Here is a 19,970-nt window from a genome sequence, read left to right as displayed (position 1 = left end):
TTTCTCGCGGGGTCGAGTTTCCGGGCGGGTCGGTTGTGGAAGAACGTGTTGTGGGCCTAGTTCCCGAGACGCGGAAGAGGACGGGCGGGAGCGGTCATGGCCGGGCAGCGCCTCCCGGTGCCCCGGCTCGAGGGTGTTTCGCAGGAGCACTTCCTGCAGCACCTCTACCCACAGGTGAGGCCCTCGCGCTGGCTCCCAGCCTGTTCCTCGAGGGAGTGGGGCGAAGGCGGCGGGCGTCCTAAAGGGCTGGTCGGCCCCGCGGCCCAGGGAGGGGGCGCCTGGGGATGTCCGCCGGCTCATCCATTCGGGAGAGAACAGCTCCACGTTTCCTGGGAGCAGCGTGCCGGGGAGAGCGGAGTGCGAGAATCGTTTGGCCTAAGGAAAGCTGCCCTCGCTGCGGAGAGCGGCCTGGTGGGAGCCCCGTTCGGAAGCCTTCCGCCGTTGCCTTGGCAACGAAGGGAGCGTTCTCTACCATCGCCACCCCGCCCGCCTGTCTATCTCTTCCTTTGGGGTTCCTTACATTTTAGGGGTTTCGAGGCTCCCCTGTTGGCGTGACTGGCGCCTGTCAGTCCACCTGGGTTACTGGATTTCAAGGAGCCAAAGGGAATCAATGGGAATTCCCTCAGGACGCTTCCGCTGGTCTTGGTCTTGGATTCTGACTAATCCGGGTTCCAGTTCAAACATTGGAATCTCTTCTGTGTGTAATTCGAACCTTCGTTCTTTCAAAGAAAACCCAGAGAAAAAAAGAATGGCTTTGTTCTCAGGAAAACATAACTCAAGTTTTTAGAGATAGAGGAGCATGATATCAGCAGCTTACCCTGACTAGTTCAGAGAATCATTATCTTGTTCTCTAGACACAGTTAGTGGGAATGAGAGCAAATGGTGAACCAGAGTAGATGGTATATGGCAGTTGTTCGAACTTTTCCATAAGTTTGAAAGGGTATCAAAATAAAAAGTTACAAACCTACTTGACTATAAATACCCATTTTAATCATTTAGTCATAAGTAACACCCCTGAAAACGCTTTAAGTAATATTTAGATTATCTAGATTTTTTTTTTTTTATCTCTTAGCTATTCATGATGTCACTGTTTTGTTTGGTTTTGTTCTCCTAATGTTAAAATTTGGGTCTAAGTATATTGGATGGGTCCCTTTCCTATTTTAGTTACAGCATGAATTGTCAAAAGGTTTGAGTTTGAGCATCTTGGGATAAAGAATCATTTCTTTTTATCCCTCTATTGTCAAATACAACTCCTGATATATTGGGGTTTTTTGTGGGTTTTTTTTTGTACTTTTCCCCTTTGTAGAGAAAACCTGTAGTGTTGGAAGGAATTGATTTGGGGCCATGCACAAGCAAATGGACGGTGGATTACCTAAGTCAAATTGGAGGAAGGAAAGAAGTGAAGATTCATGTTGCCGCAGTTGCCCAGATGGACTTCATTAGTAAGAACTTTGTATATAGGTATTTTCTTCTCAGGTTTACTCTCGGGATACAAATAACTTGTTTTAAACCTTTAAAATATTTATACAAAATCCACATGGCACATCATCTTTTGGCTAGCTTGATATAATCATGGAATAGCTTACTAATTTTTAAAGAATGGCTTTTAAAAGACAAGAATTCTGAGTTTACATAATTATACAAAGACATTTCCAAACACCATTTTTTACACAGGGTGTATACCTGATGCCATCTGGAACCACGGAAGGAACAGAATTGCCATAACTAGAGAGGTTACATCTGAATGCTTCATTAATTAATTGATCCTACCACATTAGTAATTATTATCTAGAGTAATAAATTCTAAAGTTGCCTATCATGATCTATTTTTATTTTTAATGCCCTAGTTTTGGAAATTTTTCTAAATCAGATTGTTTTTGATAAGTATAAAGCCATTGTTTTTCTGCCCTCTCCAGAAATGTAGGGCAAGTAGTTGCTATGTTTGGTATAAACTTTCATCAATTCAGGTAACTTTAAAAAAAATCATACTTAATTTTCTCTTTTTAAAAAATAACCTTAATACTTTTTTTTTCCCTTATGGCTGTAATTTTATGTTTTACGATCTCTTAAAAGCAAATAGTTAAAAGCTGCTGGATTTCTAAATTTGAAAGCTTTAAATACTGTGATCTCATAGTTTTAATATACTATTTAATCCCATGAGTTTTGTTAAAAATGTTACATTAAAAAACAAACAACTTTCACATTCTGAGCATGTGCAGTTCCCAACAAATTCAGTCTATTAAAAACATGTGTAGTTCACAATAGCCTGACTTTTAAAGGGAGTTAGCTGTTTCTTCCAGAGTAGAGATGAGTTAAACAGCTTCTAATGTCCAGGGCCATTCCTTTCTCAGTTTTCCAACCTCATATAACAGCTTGCCAAAGCATTTCTCAGTTTTTTAACCTTTGAATATTCACCATTATAGTTTTGGTTTTTAATAGACCATGAATTGAATTTAATTGCCATGAGTTTTCCCAAGTCGAAGAACTTTCATTAAATCAAGAAAGTGGGAGAAAGTGCTGGAATGATAAGCGTTTTTCAGCCTGCAGTTAATGATGTTTATTTTCCAGAGAGTCCAATGCCATAGCAAGTGGTTATTGAAACTTCTTCTTGAATTGCCTTGATGTTTTGTCATGTCCTATAAACTTTTCAAAACTTGTTTTTGAAGCACATACATTATGTAATAGTTCTTATCCCAGCTTCCTCCAAACCTTTCACTAGAGCTACTAAAAAGCTACAAGAATATTTTCTTAGTGCAAGAAAAAAATAGATTATTTTTGGCAGTTATGGGAGTAGGAAAGAAGGAAGGCATATAAGCCACAGACTAGAAAGTAAGAAATTCTCATCCGTTTATCACTATTTTCACTTCAATTTAATAATAATGAGCTAACGGAGGTTTACTGTTAAGTAACTTACCCACGATCATACAGGTTGAAATGATGGAACCATGACTTACACCCAGATTTGCTTGCCTCCACAGAGCCCTGATTCTACCCCTCTTTGGTACTACCTCCCTTCCTAGTCTGTATGTTAGTCCAGACACATGGAACTTGAGTAGCAGGTGTTTTGTTTTTTTGAAACATGCATGAGGTAGATAAGATCTCAAGGCCAAGGCACTTGCCAGTTCATACACTTCATCCCCTCTCTCAGCTTTGCTTCTGCAGAACCTCTGATGGGTACCAGTACCTAAGGGAGAAAGGGGCTGGGGCACCCCTGTTCTACTGTGGCCTGAACCACTCTATCTGCCCTGTCCTTGTAAAGGTCTGGAAACACTTCTGGTTCTCCTTAGTAAAAACCTAAGCCTGGGCAACTGCCCCGGTTACAGAGGTGGCTCTGGGCCAGAGCGGCTCCCCCGTTCCTCCCCGACTCTTCAAAGAAGCTTTGGTAGGAATGAAGGGTATATGGTGAGGTGAGCGATGGAAAAACTGAATGGAGGATGGTAAGTAAACTTGTTCATAAAGTGAGGCAGAAACTATAGTGGAAGATTGGTCTGGGTAGATGGCAGACTCCTTTGCCTCACAGTGCTCACTCTACAGGACCAGCAGTGTCCTCGAGTTCACTTGACATTCATGCTCACGGGATCCACTAGTCCATAATCTGGCATCAGATTCACTTGGATTTGCAGAAAAAAAGCATTCTAGCAGGATAGTATCAGTAGGAGTCCTCATGCCAATCCGGGAGCCATTTTTTGGCTCACCAAATATAACAGCTTTGTTGTAAGGGAACAAGACTATAGAGGTGAGCCCTAGCTTAGACACCAGTAGCACAAACAACTCATGAACTTATGTAGGTTTTTCTAAGGACATACTCGGTTGCAAGAGTTACACTGCACATAAGGATGCCAAATCCCCTGCTTCCTACCAATATTTGTAGTCCACCACCAGCTCTCTAGCCAGGCATAGTTCACCAATAAACAGTATTACCTGATGTCACAGTTGACATTCCGCATTTATCTTAACCAGTATGTTTGTAGGAAAACATTGCTAGGAGAAAGTAGACCCAACCCTTTCTCCCCATCTTGCCAGTACAGATTTCAGGGGGAAGTAAAAGTGAAAAGATTATAACTTTTAATCAGGTTTGGAGGCTGGAGTTCATTGCTGGAGGAGGAGAGAGGCTTTTGACCTGGATGCTTTTGAGGACTTGATTGTCTTAATGCTACTGATAAGGGATCATCTTTCTGTAGGGGCAGTACTTTTGATTCTTGAAGGGATAGGATGGGACCTAGAGAAAAAATAACTCAAGGCTCAAGAATGTGAGGTCAAGGAAACACACTTTGCTTTTACAATGTTCAGCCTTTTCAACCAGGTGGAAGAAGCCAAGCATTTGGGTAGAAATATTGAAGAATAAAACATTGTCACTTCACTGGAATTCTTGAGATATTCCCCAGAAGCTTAAAATGACAGAGCGTGGTTCAGGAGGATGAGAGTAGTGTTACAAGCTTCTGTGTTCTGTGCAGACGCCAAAAGGCAGGAAGACCGGGAGGGGGGAGGGGGGGGAACCTTGACCTTCATCAACCCTTTGCTTAGTCTCTTCCAAAGGAGCAGTATTCGTAGTTGCCCATCGTCACAAGAGCTTGAAAGTGTGTATTTCCAAAGGTAACCAAACACCATAGGAACATTTTTCTAACAGAAACTTGGAATAGGAGGATATTCGCATATGAGAAGGATCCATCTGTACCATAGATTTAAAAATCTTTAATTTTTGAAATAGGAATATCAGACAACCTAGGTCAAATAAGCACAGTGCTAAATGAATTTTGAAAATTTAGAATTCCACATAATAGGTCATAATAAAAATTATGGATATTGTAAAACAGGTCATATCCAACTTCAACAAACCCCTATAATATATAATGATTAGAGTATTATTAATTAATTTATAATTAAGTCCAAGGATTTTTTTGTGTTTATTTCAGAACTTTACCTTTTGACAAGTTGGTTCAGAGGGCAGCTGAAGAAAAGCATAAAGAATTCTTTATTTCAGAGGTAATTGGTTCTAACATTTTCTTTAGAAAACATTAATGTCTATATACTAAGTGGATTTTCTTATAAGAGAATATTTTATATACAAGAGCTGTATCATTCTCTAATAGCCTCTCTTACAACTTGGTTGTATATGCCATAGATATTAGTTCTACTATTTATTGGGTCGCAAACCTTAGCCAAATTATTTTTCTGTGCCTCAGTGTACTCAGCTATAAAATATGAATCATAACAGTACAATCCACCAAATCTAATCCGTAGAGTAATTATTAGCACAGTGCTGACTAGAAACTACTCACTAAATGTTAGCTATTATTATTACTTCCATTGAAAATGCTTTGGTTTGATATACCAAGTTCAAATGCTAATGGAGAACTATTTCTTTATTATTAGTTACTATCAGTGTGATTTTTTTTAAAATTTGCTTTAACATTTATTCAGAAAAGTCTACTTATTTACACTATAATTCACCTTTAATTCAGTTTAAATATCATGGAATTCCCGAGCCAGAATGCCTGTTAGAGGAGTCCTTGTTGGGTAGCAGTGTCTCGGCTTTTACCCTTGTGCTCAGTCATTAGTTGGGGGAACTCCAAGAAGAGCAGGACGTTGGTTCAAAAAGTGAGGTGGACCTGAAGGAGCTAACAGCTGGCAGCTGTATCACACTCTTTCTTGAAGGGGGTTCTGAGAAGTGAGTCTCTGTATCTGCCACATGAATTTATTTAAATTCTGAAATACTAGAACTGGTAGAAAACTCTTAGAATTTTGAAGAACATATTTTGAAACCTTTCTAGCCAGTAATAAATTCATAGAATTTACTTGATATGGTACTATCTAAAAATATAAAAACAATGAATTTGAAAGTTTAAATTTCTGATCATCAATAATAATAAAAGCATAATATGTTAATTAGGCCGGACGTCCTTCTGGACGAAGCTGGGGCTGCGAGGGCCGAGCCCCTTGAACAAATTTCGTGCATCGGGCCTCTAGTACATTTATAAAAGTAAATAAAGTTTAATGAAGTTTGTGTTATTAATAGTCAATGTAGATATGAAAACGGCAGAATGCCCCTGTGCTTGACCTAGTATATCTCAGTTATCTAATTCTCATAGGAAATGTAGACAACAGAAATGTTTTCTAATCCAAACAATTCCTTATTATAGCTACTCGGTGCTGTATAATTGTTGATTTTTTGTATTGTATCAAATTTACTGCTATAAAGTGACATTTCTAATTCACATACATGAGCTGACTCTTAAGAATTTGACTTGAGAATTTATATAATCAGGGATAGGCTTAGCTTGATAAAATATAATTCAAAATTTAAAAAAAAATATTAAAAGTATATTTTACTCATCCCCTATTGTACATTTGTATTATATTAAAGAACTTTTTTGTTGGCACTCAACAATACCTTGAGATCATGTGTGTTGTCCAAATGGGAATTTTTTAAGTCTTAAGACATTGTTGAGTCTAAATAATTTGGAGTATAAAGTCTAAATTGAACAATGTGGCTTTAGATGTGGTATGTGTATATTGCTTTTAGAATTTCTTTTACTTATATTTTGTGGATTCAATTATTATTACAAGCAGCATGTAAAGATTTTTCTTCATATGGCCACCAGAGAGCATTAGTAGAAAGGGTAAGAAAACGTAACTTTATGGAAAGTGACTTCACTGGGTTAGATTTTAATATCTTTTTCCTTTCATCTTTACTTTCTAATATTTCTAAGTGAGTATTGATGTTATTTTTCTTTGGGATGTTTAAGGATGAAAAGTACTACTTACGGTCACTTGGGGAAGACCCTAGAAAGGTAAGAATTCTGAATGTGAAACAATTGATTCAAGCTTAAATGGATGTATATATAAAAACTGGCACTATAATTTTTATACTAGCTGCCTGTCATATGATCTGTTTTATCCTTTTTCATTCTTAATGATTTGAATAAGTATAATTATTAAAAGTTGATAATTTAGTTTTTAAAGTAGGACCATAGAATCTTAGTGTTTAAAGTCATCTACTGGTAATCTGTACACAATTAAGAAATTCTTTCTACTGTATATTTTACAGATTGCAATTCACCTAATAAGATATAATATTAATTAATTATAAAAATTCTGAATAACTCATTAAATCAGCTTTGACATGCATTCGGAGTCTAATTTATATGGCTGTAGTGCTAAAGGGTATCCCTAAAATGATTAAGTAAGATTACATTAGTTCTTTACCTTCGTTTTCCTGCCTCAGTTAGACCACAGGTTTACATAGTTGATAACATTCAAATTGATGACTCCTAACGTTAAAATACTTAATATTAGATACAACTGTATGAATCTTGCTTAAAGTAGGAAGAGCCTATCTATAAATGAAGCATATTAAGCTAAATAGTGTTAAATCTGCAGTCTTGTTTACACAGCGTGTATTACTTAATTGGTGGCTATGGTCATGTCCTAGTATTTTAAAGCAGTGAACAGAGTTTCACTCCATTTCTCTTTTATATCATGGGTTCTGATGGCAGTCTTAGATAAAATAAGCATTGTGCCAATGTTGTTTTATTAAAATTCTTACTGTGTTCCTCTCAATGCAGGATGTTGCAGATATCAGAAAGCAGTTTCCTTTATTGGAAGGAGATATTAAGTTTCCAAAATTCTTCAAAGAAGAGCAGTTCTTTTCCAGTGTTTTTCGAATTAGCTCACCGGGATTACAACTTTGGACCCACTATGATGTATGCTACACAGATAAGAAACCTAAGCTACTCTAGATGTTTAGCATTGATAGATTTAACAGTCACAGTTTCAGCTCTGTGGGCTACCCTAACTATCTTTGACATGTAATTTGGTAAACATGAGGTTGAAAACCGGTGCTCTGCAAGGTGGTGATATGGAAGTGAATTGTTAGCTAACACCAAAGCCTAGTTTATCACATTTGCATTCTCAGTGGTCTTGTTCTTGATTCATCAACTATATATATAAAAGGCTAAGTGACCAGTTGACTGACCGGCGGCTATGATGCGCACTGACCACCAGGGGGCAGACACTCAACGCAGGAGCCACCAAGCGACAGCAACTTTGCAGAATGCCCTCGCACTCCGGGACTCCTTGGGGGATGTCGGACTGCTGGTTTTGGCACGATCCCCGCAGGCCAGGCTGAGGGACCCCACTTGCTGGAGGGACCCCACTCACTCTTTAGACGCCCTTCGAGCCCTGGCACTGCCCCAGGTGCAGCCAACCAGGGAGGGACCGTGGGAGGTTGGCTCCAGGGAGTGTCCGGCCCGTCTCTCCCAGTCCCTCCCCGCCAGCCACCTTCTAATTAATTTCCTTTCAATGTGCACGAATCTGTGCACCAGGCCTCTAGTCATATATAAAGTTTTATTAGGTGTTTTTGTTTTGTTAACACCTGAGAAATGGCCACCAGCTGAGGAGGAAAATGGTGGAAGTAGAAAAAGTGATAAGGTTGTGGTATGAGTAAGAAGCTTGTGGACAGCCATTTTCAATCATCAGAAGGTCTTAGGTATATATCCCCTGAGAATGTCAGGTGTCTGTTTGTTGAGTAGCAAGATGTGTAGATTATTGATCTTAATAATTTATTCTATGGTATTATAATTTTATTTGCTTAATGGATAGAAATGTTTTACAAACTTTAAAAATCTGGTATTGTGTATAGTTTGGTGTTGGGTGGAGAAATTTAAGAAGCTAAAGCAATACCTAATATGTTTATAAAGATAAAGGGATTCTTTTTTAAGAAAGTTCTGAGTACCAACTATATTAATTTTTATAAGCATGTTTTGTAATTCAGCTAACAATCTCTTGAGAGGATTTTAACATAGTAACTTTATAATTGAGACAGACAAAATCCTAGCATATTGTTTTTTAAAGGTTATGATATGATGAGAAAATTATGTGATAACTCAAATACATTTTAACTGAATTCTCGGATTATATTTTTATTTTTATGTAGTATCCTTTTTATATCGAGTTATGGAATATCATAAAGCTTTCCTTAAAAATAAGTCAAAGGAATAGTAGTAGTATACAGGGTGTCCCCCCCAAAAAATTATACACACTTTGAATGGTTATAAAGTCAGTGTTTATTAACATACAGATTATTTTCAAAATTGAGCTACCAACTGGTATACAGACTTCGAATGATTATAAAGTCAATGTTTGTTAACATACAGTTCATTTTCAAAATTATCAGCTGTTAAAGTTTGTATACATTTTTTGGGACACCCTTCGGTTATTATATAGTCAAGGTTTATATACGGGTTAACCCTTTGCACTTGCTTGCTTTTTCTTGATTCCTGCTACCGATGCTAACCGTGTCGAGTCACACTCGACATCTGAGTGCAAAAGGTTCATGGTAAAAGGAAAAATGCTTAGGTAGAAATGATCTATTCTATCTACATTATAAAAGGCCAGGGACCATCACAACCTAAACAACCAGATGGACTACCAGTCACCAGGAAGTGCATGGAGCACCTCTAGGTCCCTCCCCCACAGCCCACAGGCTCCTATCAAAGCAAGGCTGGTGGCTGGCGGGCAGGCAGGCCAGTGGGTGGGTGAGTGGGGCAAGGCAGGCATAGCAAGCTCGTTAGCCTCCGGCCTGGGGCCGGGCCAGAGGCCTAACTACCTGCTGCTGCTGCTGCAGCGGCTGCAGATCAGGCCCAGAGATAGGTCCAGAGATGCTGACTGTCATAGAAACCGACCAATCAGAACCTAATCTGGGTGAACTGCAAAGGCAGAATCTGAGGTGGGTGCTGAGGAGGGGTTTTAAGGGCACCAGCTGTTTGGTGTAAGGTGTAAGAAAACGGTTCAATTTTTTAATAACCGGTTTGGCAGTATAGTGCATATGGCTGGCTATCGGTCCAGATATAGGGATTATGTGTTTTTTTCTGCCAAGAGCATCTTCTCCTGCTGAAAAAGGCTCCCCCCCCCCCCCCCATTTAAGCAATCCTATCCTATATAATCTATACTAATAAAAGGGTAATATGCTACTTGGACTGGGTCAACCGGCCATCTTCCAGACATCTGACTTCCTTCCGGACAAAGCCATGGTGGTGGGGGCCGAGGCAGAGGCAGTTAGGGGCGATCAGGTCGGCAGGAGAGGGCAGCTGGGGGTGAGATCAGGTCTGCAGGGGGTTCGGGGCAATCAGGCTGGCAGGGCAGGGCAGTTGGGGGCGACCAGGCCGGCAGGGGAGGGCAGTTGGGGGCGATCAGGCCGGCAGGGGAGAACAGTTAGGGGAGATCAGGCCAGCAGGGGAGAATAGTTGAGGGCCATCAGGCTGGCAGGGGAGAGCAGTTGGGGGCAATGAGGCCAGCAGGGGAGCAGTTAGGGGTAATCAGGCAGACAGGCAGAGGGGTTGAGGTGATCAGGCAGGCAGGCAGAGGGTTTAGGGGCTATCAGGCAGGCAGGCAGAGTGGTTAGGTGCAATCAGGCAGGCAGGAAGGTGAGCGGTTAGGATCCAGCGGTCCCAGATTGTGAGAGGGATAGCCAAACGGCCCCAATCACCAGCCAGGCTGAGGAACCCCACCCGTGCACAAATTTGTGCACCGGGCCTCTAGTATGTAAATAATAATGAATACATCGTGTTTGTATTTATTTTAATTCCTTAGTTGAAAATTATGTAGCTCTGGCTTTTAACATTTTTCACAATCTCTACCAACAAAATGCACCCTTGCATGCACAGGAAGAGTCATGATTACTCCAGTAATAAGTATGTCAAGAAAATTTGCAAGGTTATAGTCCTATAGAAATAATTTAAAATTAAGATGCCTATAAACCAGCAGTTGCCAACCTTTCGGACCTCACGGACCACCGGTTGGTGACTGCTGCTCCAAAGGTTTCCTTAAACCAGCGATGGCCAACCTTTCAGACCTCATGGACCACCAGTGGTCCGCGGACCTCGGGTTGGCGACAGCTGCTATAAACAAATTATGGCCATATATTAAGTTATTGAAAGAGTAGTGGTTGCCGCAGTACCTTGTTTTCTCCAACACCTGATATTTCTAAGTGCTTTTAATTGGTTGTTGAATACTGGCCTTTAGCATTCCTGGACAGATAAGTAATAAAACCAACGAGGGAGCCTCAGCTAGGTGTAACTGCCCTTGCTGCCATATGGTGAGGGAGGGCACATAATTTGGACTTCACATTTCCTAACGGCTTGCCAGTCCTTCCATTTTAAGGCAGTGCTACAGAAATACCTTTAATACTGTAAATGAACAGTGGTGTTTTAATACAAATGTTTCATTGTTACATTAGAACATTACTCTTAAGATTTTACATAATGTGAGCCAAATCTTATTGAAGGATAGGATTTATAGTTCACTGTTTGGAATACCATTGGTTTTGTTGATGTGAATTTTAGATACCGTTTATTCATAAGTTCTTACTGCTTTCCAGGTAATGGATAATTTCTTAATACAAGTGACAGGAAAAAAGCGTGTTGTACTGTTCAGTCCTCGAGATGCCCAATATTTATACTTATCAGGTATTTTCTTTTTTTTAAAGTTTTTAGTTTTTAAAGATTGGTTTATTCAGTACTTCTTTTGAGAAATCTCTGTGTTCTCATAGGAAAACATTTTAGGGCTTCTTCCTAATTAAAATGTATTGTGTTCCATTGTGTATGTGTGTACATGTAATGATAGGCTATATGAAGAATGAGATTTGTACATTTTCTTAATTGTATTACATGAATGGCAGTGGTCATACATAAGGGATGAGTCACTGGAAAATGTATTAGGTTTCAGGAGAATAGTAATTGTTTTCACAGTATGGGTATAGAAAGTCATTATACAGAAAAGAATAATTTTCAAATTTATATTTGTAATTACTTTTACAAAAAGGCTAACTTTGCTCAACATGTATTATCCTTTTTTGGAACATTTCAGGTACTAAATCAGAAGTACTGAATATAGATGACCCAGACTTAGCTAAATATCCACTGTTTTCCAAGGCTAGAAGGTATGAATGTTCCCTTAATGCTGGAGATGTATTATTCATTCCTGGTAAGATTTCTGGACCTCTGTAATTTACTATTTATAAAATCTGTACTCTATTGATTACCCATTGTATGATTTTTTAGTCCAAAAATATATTTGTTATATGTATGCTGGCCTATACAAGATGATTTTTATACACAATTGTGTGTATGTGTTTTAAAGTATGCTTAGGCAAATTCTTATAAAATTAAATCTTATTTTTTGAAGGCAACCTATAAATATATTATACTTTGTTCTATTAAATGACATCAAGGAAGATGTTTATATCTGGGAAAAGATTCTATCTGGTTGTTCTTTTTAATCATTTTATTTTTAAAATATTTAAGTATTTACCAAGAAATGGTAAATGTATTTCAAAGCCAAAATAGATTAGAGATTTTATTAAATATCAAAATGTTATAATCTTTAACACCTGTGATATCTTGTGTGCATTATTTTCTACAGTTTGAATGTATTACTTAATTTATTTATAAGTAGGCATTAGTTGTTGCTGCTAACCAGTGATGTAATTAACATCTATAATCACTAGAGGCCCGGTGCACGAAATTCATGCACAGTTAGGTCCCTAGGCCTGGCTGGCGAACAGGGACGGCCAATCGGGGCCTTCCTTCCCCCAGCTGCCGGCTGCCGGCTGGGGCCTTCCTTCGTTCCGCACTGCTCCCCCAGTGGTCAGCGCACGCCATAGTGAGCAGTCAAATTCCCGGTCAGTCGAACTCCCAAGGCGACAATTTGCATATTAGCCTTTTATTATATAGGATTATTCTGAAGTAAATACCTGAAATTTAGAAAAATCATAATTAAGATTAAATGGTTGTATTAACAAATTCTCTATATAATTTTCCCATTTCTAAGTTAATATTTTTATAATCATTAATACCTCTTTAATGCTAGAATTAAGTAAAGTATTACTAAAAATATGCTGATCTCACTTGCAGATAGATTATAAATTCCTTGAAGACAGAGAACCATGTTTTGTTAATCTTTGTATTCCCCAAGGGGCTTGATACAATGTCCTTCACATAATTGATTGTCTATAAAGTTTGATACATTGACTTCTGATTCTTATATTTATCGAACAACCAGCAGAGTAGTCTTTAAGTCTATTGCCATTATTTAATTTTTTATCTTTAGAGCATGATTAAGGGCTGTGTAGTTTTCCCTTATTCTGTGTACAACCTTTTTGAAGAGGGAAAAAAAATTAAACATTTGCATATATTTTGAAATAAAGCAAAGCCCCTTCTTTGGATTTAAATTAACAGAATGGTTATAATTTTTCCTGTTATATTGAATAAAGAAAAAAGGTTCTGAAAGAAAGAGTGGTTAATATTAAAACCATGTTTAAAAACTAGTTTTGCAAATCAAAACACTTTAAGGTTTTGTTTTTCCTATGGGCATTCGTTGAGTTTGTTTCTAAAATTTAACATCTTAAATATCTTCCTTTCATCCTTTCACTAACTGAGACATTTTTGGATGTGATTAGTTATTTCATCTTGGTTATAGTGTGGTATTGCTTTAATATTCTTGTAGCACCTATATTTTGAAATGTTTACTCAGTTGAAGACAAAGATGTAAACTTTCTAGTGGAAGTAAAAATGTAATCAGCTATATATGAAAAAGATCACTCCACTAAAATACAGGGGTGGGCAAAAGTAGGTTTACAGTTATAATACAATTTTTATCTACAAAAGGATGATATGCTAAGTGTCTGACCATCCGACTGGTCGCTGTGACGCGCACTGACCACCAGGGGGCTGACGCTCAATGCAGGAGCTGCCATGACGTGCATTGGCCATTTACAAAGAAATGGCACCATGGACCTGGTGCCCACAAACCAACATTCGGCTTCTCCCAAGTGGGACAAAGGCCCTGCCACCACGCTGGAGCGACAGCCCACCAAATCGCAGCCAATGCTGCCAAGTCCCCATGGCGCAAAATGCGGCCCACAGCCCAGCCCAGCCCAGAAACGGTCGCTGTGGGCGCCGGGTAATGACGTCACGTAGCAACGCCCGGCTTCCTCTCCCTAGCAACTAGCCTCCTTGCAGTTTCTTCAGCCCAGGAACATGACTTATTTTATAGCCAGGTGCAGACATTTTACACTTTAACCAAATGTCTGTGAAGCATTTTCCCGTGCCTCGTCTCATTTTATCCTCACAGAAGTCCTGGAGTAGGTATACAGGAGACTCAGTGGAATCCTATTTTTTCATTAGTTGGAAAACGGAGTAGAAACTTGACCTGACTGAAAAGAAGAAATGGTAGACCTTGGAAATGACTTCAGGTTTTCTCACTGTGCAGAATATAGTCAAACACTGCTGCAGTTAAATATTTTACCCTTTGTTCTCCCTGCATAATCTTCTATAATAATAAAAGTATAATATGCTAATTAGACCAGACGTCCTTCTGGACAACCTTCCGGACAAAGCCAGGGCTGCGAGGGAAGCCCAGGTCCTGGGTGCCGGAGGGAAGGAAGGCCTACTCTTGCACGAATTTTGTACATCGGGCTTCTAGACTACAATAATAATCTGCTTCGTGTTGATATTTACTGCTGTGTTGCTGACAATTACCTGAAAGAGAAGTTGGGGTGCTTCACTAGGCTGGAAAAGTTTAGCTAAATCAGAAAGCAGGTCTAATTAAGCAAGTTTATTCTCTATGTATAAAAGGCTAAGTTGACTTGCACATGTGCAATACATATAAAGCTCTTGCTGGCGGCAGTTGCACGTGTGTTTTCATCTGTCACTGTTGATTGTGAATTTAGTTGACACTTCTACTATAGAGAAAAGGCGAATATGTGAATTTAGTTGACACTTCTACTATAGAGAAAAGGCGAATAGCGATATTAAAATATTTCTTTTAATTAATTTCCTTTCAATGTGCACGAATTCGTGCACCAGGCCACTAGTAATAAATAACACAAGAATAAACTTTCACATACTCACAACTGTAAATCTACTTTTGCCCACCTCTGTATTTGCTTTAGTTTTATATACTTACTAGAGGCCCAGTGCACGAATTTGTGCACAGGTGGGGTCCCTTGGCCTGGCTGGCGATTGGGGCTGATTGGGGCCGATCAGGGCCGGCCCACCACGGGGAGGGACCATGGGAGGTTGGCCAGGCGGAGGGACCAAAGGAGGTTGGCTGTGGAAGCACACTGACCACCAGGGGGCAGCTCCTGCATTGAACGTCTGCCCCCTGGTGGTCAGTGTGGGTCATAGCAACTGATTGTTCAGTTGACCGGTCATAACGGTCACTTAGGCTTTTATATATATAGATTGTAAAGGAACTTAAAAAATATGATTATGATTGCATTAGAAATATAAAACTGGGGAGGCTACAATGAATGCAAATTTAAGCAAGTTATAAAGCAAATGCAGCTTGAATAGGAAGTCTTTGAGAACAGAGGTATTGTGCTAAGTCAGAAAAGGTCAAATATACTCCTCAAATAATTGAAATGTTCTGTGTACAAAACATACATTTGATGTGATTGTGGGACTCAGGAAGTGTAAACAAGTAACACAAAATACAGCTCCAAATTACAGATCTGTAAAACAAATATAACTTTATTATGTCTTTCAAGTTAAAAAGGAAAAATTGCTATTTGAAAAGGTTTTAAATGTAGGTTTGTGCTATTGACAATTTAAATTGGTTGGCAGTTCATAAAAGTTAAAATGATTCTGTTAAAAGCTGGGAGTGTGCTAACGAAGGGGTCTAGTTACAAGAATTATTTCTTACATTGGTTGTATGCAATTTGTGATATTTCACTGACATTTTGGTGGTGTGTTTTTTTTAACTGTAGGTTTTATTTTTAACTTTTTAAAAATTTTTCTTCAGCTTTATGGTTCCATAATGTAATTTCTGAAGAGTTTGGAGTGGGAGTGAATGTCTTTTGGAAACACCTTCCGTCTGAATGCTATGATAAAACAGATACCTATGGAAACAAAGATCTCACAGCAGCATCAAGAGCTGCACAAATTTTGGACAGAGCCTTAAAAACACTGGCTGAGTTACCAGAGGAATACAGGGACTTCTATGCACGGCGAATGGTCTTACACATTCAAGACAAAGCCTATAGCAAAAACTTTGAGTAAATAATGAAGTGAATGCAATAAATATAAACTTTTAAATACAGGTCAGCTCAAATATTAGAAAAATATAACAAGAAAAATTAGATTTGTTGTTAAAAGAGTAAAGGTAAATCAATTTCAGATTTGCATATTAAATAAGTACAAAGGAGTGTTTGTGTGGTTTTTATACAGATCGTTATGGTTCACAGATTGCTGTTCTGGGATCCCTCTTGCTTTCAGATTCAAATAACTAAAATTTTAACTTAAAATGACAAAATGTATTAATACATTGGGCCTCGATATTTTTTGTTGTTGTTAATCCTCACCCGAGGAAATTTACCATTGATTTTTAGAGAAGGGAGGGGGAGAGACAGAGAAAAAAATATCAATTTGAGAGACACATGGATTGGTTGCCTCCTGCATGCTCCCTGACCAGGGCCAGGGATCCAGCCTGCAACCTAGGTACCCTATTTTTCTGTCTATAAGTTGCTATTTTTTTCTAAAATCGTTAGACTGAAAAACTAGGGGCATCTTATACACGGAAAAATACAGTATATGCCCTTGATTGGAATTGAACCCAGGATCCTTCGGTCCACAGGCCAATGCTCTACCTACTGAGCCAAACCAGCTAGGGCGGGCTTCAGTATTTTTGGTCCAGTGATTCAGTAGTGTCATTAAGAATCTCTTGGGTTTTTTCTCCTGTTTTCAACTGCAGCTGGCATCATCCTGAGGCTGGCTACCTTCGTGGAATGATTGCCAAGAGCAGTTCAGGCCATGTGCGACACCTTCATTTAAATGCAGTGGAGGAGTCAGGCTGTATTCCAGCAGCCTTTTCTCGGTATAAGAAAGCTTTCCCCAAATTTGCCACCAAATCCTTGGGTCTTACTGATCTAAAATGGCTTAGACCTATCCTGAAATGACCCTTAAGCCAGTCTGCTTTACTGGAGCTGCAAGTAGAATTCTTGTCCACTGAGGCACATGTGGGCAGAATGGATAATTGTTTAAGTCAGGATTCTGGTAAGAAAAAAAAAGGTGGGCAACCAACAATGTCTACTACATTAATCTTTAGAGCTTTTTAAAACAGATGCCTGGATCCCAACTTTATAGTCTTGGAATCAGTGTGTTTGGGTGTTTGATGCATAGTCAGGATTGAGAACAAGTGTATTAAATGATAATTTGGATGAATAGTTTTGTGATTCACCCCAAATATTTAATCTGATCCTGGTTTTTCTTAGCACCCAGTGTAAATCAGGCCTGCCCCTTTTCTGTTTTTAAATGTCATAAAAGACTCAAATCAGTTTTAATTTAGGCTAAAGTTTCACCTAAATGCTTTTCCCCACTAAATGCTTTTCCATCTATTCCTTATTTTAAAAAAGAATTTTTAAGAACAAATACATGCGAGATCCCAATGTCCTCATTAGAGACAATGAGCCATTATATGTAGATCTGTGCCATTCTTTGTTTTGGACCTAGTAATTATTTGCACTGTCATTGACAATGTAACTGAACACAAATGTGCCCATCTAAAGCAATCTGAGTATATAAATTTGGTGCATTTTAATTATGGAGAAAATAATTTCCACTTTTGAGAAATAATTCATTTACTCATATCCTGTGTTTAGAGTTGGATTAATTTCAGGTATAAAAAGCAAATTACAATAAATAGTTAAGAAAAAGTATATAAAAAATTACTCTGAACTTTCTAGGCATCTTTGAGATTTTTGAAGTTACTTAGATTGTAATTATTAGCTTTTCATGAATATTAACTGTATTTGTCTTGGTACATAATTATACTGGAATTCTCTTTATTCAGTAATTGTTTTCAAATTTGGTCACTTCCATGGACAAAACAAGGGAGACAAAATCAACCAGGCTTATTTTGTATCTTTCTGTTCTTTTGACTAGCAGTTATGCGAACATTTGGAAAGAACTTTACTAACAAGGCTTTTCTCTCACCTATCTAAAGTTGCCGACAGATATCTGAGCTGAATTTGACCAAAAAAAAAAAAATGCAGGAAGCTGGAATGCAGGTCTGGATGGAATTGGAACTGTACTGCTGTGACTCCTCTGTGTGAAAAACAGATGTAGTCAGGAGGAACTAACATAGATTGGCAGTCAGCCACAGATACGGTGTTACCTTCAAGTTTTATTTTAAGCATACAGGCCTTGAAGTGTTTGGATGTCTTAAATGCACCCAAGTTGTATTCTACTTTTTAAAGTTCCATTCAATGATACCAAAATGACCACCTAAATTATGCCTGACTCTACTAAGGCTACTAGATCTCTCGCCTTTTTAAAAAGCAATCTAAATTTACATATGAGGTCAATCTACCTGTGTACCTTAACCTGTCTAAAGCATGTTTCTCTTAAAGTATAATGTAACACAATGGTTATTTTAAGAATACCTTTTGTTTCATATTTTACCTCTTAGACCTTATACTAGATCTGTAGTATACACAGCTGTACTCACAAGCTAGGACTGTTTTGTCTGTATTATATCCTTAGTGCTTAGACTTTCCTTGTCCTTGGGTGGGTGCTTAGATATTACATGAATGAAATAAAAAAAAATACCATATTCTAATCAAGTCTCTTGACAGTTAAAGGAATACAGATATCTGAAATAATTAGCACAGAAAAGGAAGAACTTATTTTTGATTTTGTTCTCTAGGAAATCCAATAGGAGAAATGGAAATTATGCTACTTTTTATAGAGCAATATACAGAAGTGATACTTTTATAGGAAATGTTCAAAGTTACTCATTTGAAAAAACCATGGGGGTTAATGAAAATACATACAAACCCAACTGGCAAAGTGGAGAGAAATAATGATCTGAAGTTTTAACCAATCTAATAACATAAAGCACATCAAAACAGACTTCTGTGGATTAAATTTAATATAATTGTACATTCATGCTGTGGCAGTAACTTTCACATTATTTGTATGACTACTTTTCTCAGTTGACTCATGACACAAACACAAAGGCACAATCCAAAAGAATATACGAACATGTAACAATAGTTTTAAACAGATGTGGAAAGAACAAATTTGAAGTATTAAAATACTTGAATATGGATCAACTTGAATATATTTTAATTCAAAAAATACTCTACTTTTCAACACTTTCATTTTGATGTGATGATAGTTCCAGGTGTCCAGTGACTTATTTTTAATGTCCATTGAACATGTAACAAACACTCACATGACCGGATAGCTAAAGAACCCATATTTTTAAATATCTCAGCTTTTTGTAATGAATCCTGCTGAAAGTCCTACTTTTTCCACTTTAATCATAGAAATGCCTTTCCTTCCCCTCATTAGAGCATTCAGTAACTTAGTTTACATCAGATACACATTAACTTAACCAAGGATTAGGACACATTAAAAGAAACCAATCAATTATGGTGCTTTAAGGTAATAAAAGGCTGGAATCAGGCTGACTCATTTCCTTGTTATAAATTTTTGGTCTCAAAAGAAACAGCAGGTATTTAAAGAAATTGAAGCAATATAAAACTATTTTGTCCTTAAAAAACAAAAAAACAACCACCTTGATACTATTTTGTAATTTATATAATTAAAGGATGTTATTTTTACACATTTGGTAAGAATCCTTTCTGATAAATAAGTCCCTGAATATTTGGAATGTGTTTATAGTCATTAAAATACAATTCTGGGGGAAAAACACAAAATATTAACATTTTCAATATATTGTTTTATAAATTTATTAAGATATTAAGCTTCAGTCATTTTTTTCCAGTCTGAAAGCAGTGTTACTTCCCTGCTTTCATTCCCTGAAATGCTAATTATAAATAAAGTGACCACTCACCTTTTATTTTAATTACACAGCTATGTTTTAATGTTGATTGACATTAATTAGATCTTGGTTTCTCAAAATGTATTTATCTAGGTCAAGAGAAACAGGAAGAAGGAAACCTCACC

The 19,970-nt window shown here is 37.9% G+C and overlaps 1 protein-coding gene across 1 annotated transcript; it reads left to right on the top strand.

The window, feature by feature from the left end:
- Positions 1-2: 2 nt before the first annotated feature.
- TYW5 (tRNA-yW synthesizing protein 5) lies at positions 3-16,067 on the top strand. Its single transcript, XM_079782158.1, has 8 exons — positions 3-174; positions 1,307-1,461; positions 4,914-4,983; positions 6,747-6,791; positions 7,566-7,703; positions 11,378-11,465; positions 11,866-11,982; positions 15,802-16,067. The coding sequence occupies exons 1-8, from the start codon at positions 97-99 to the stop codon at positions 16,056-16,058; spliced, it is 948 nt and encodes a 315-aa protein (XP_079638284.1). The 5' UTR covers positions 3-96; the 3' UTR covers positions 16,059-16,067.
- The last annotated feature ends 3,903 nt before the right edge of the window (positions 16,068-19,970 follow it).

The sequence above is a fragment of the Cnephaeus nilssonii genome (genome assembly GCF_951640355.1).
Source record: "Cnephaeus nilssonii genome assembly, chromosome: 10".
NCBI lineage: Eukaryota > Metazoa > Chordata > Mammalia > Chiroptera > Vespertilionidae > Cnephaeus > Cnephaeus nilssonii.
This window is presented reverse-complemented; position numbering and strand designations above follow the sequence as displayed.

Bases quoted from the DNA above. Each gene is read 5' to 3' on its own strand.
- TYW5 (XM_079782158.1), top strand. From the start codon at position 97: ATGGCCGGGCAGCGCCTCCCGGTGCCCCGGCTCGAGGGTGTTTCGCAG. The intron at 4,984-6,746 runs GTAATTGGTTCT...GGGATGTTTAAG, and splicing joins AAGAATTCTTTATTTCAGAG to GATGAAAAGTACTACTTACG. The intron at 11,983-15,801 runs GTAAGATTTCTG...ATTTTTCTTCAG, and splicing joins AGATGTATTATTCATTCCTG to CTTTATGGTTCCATAATGTA.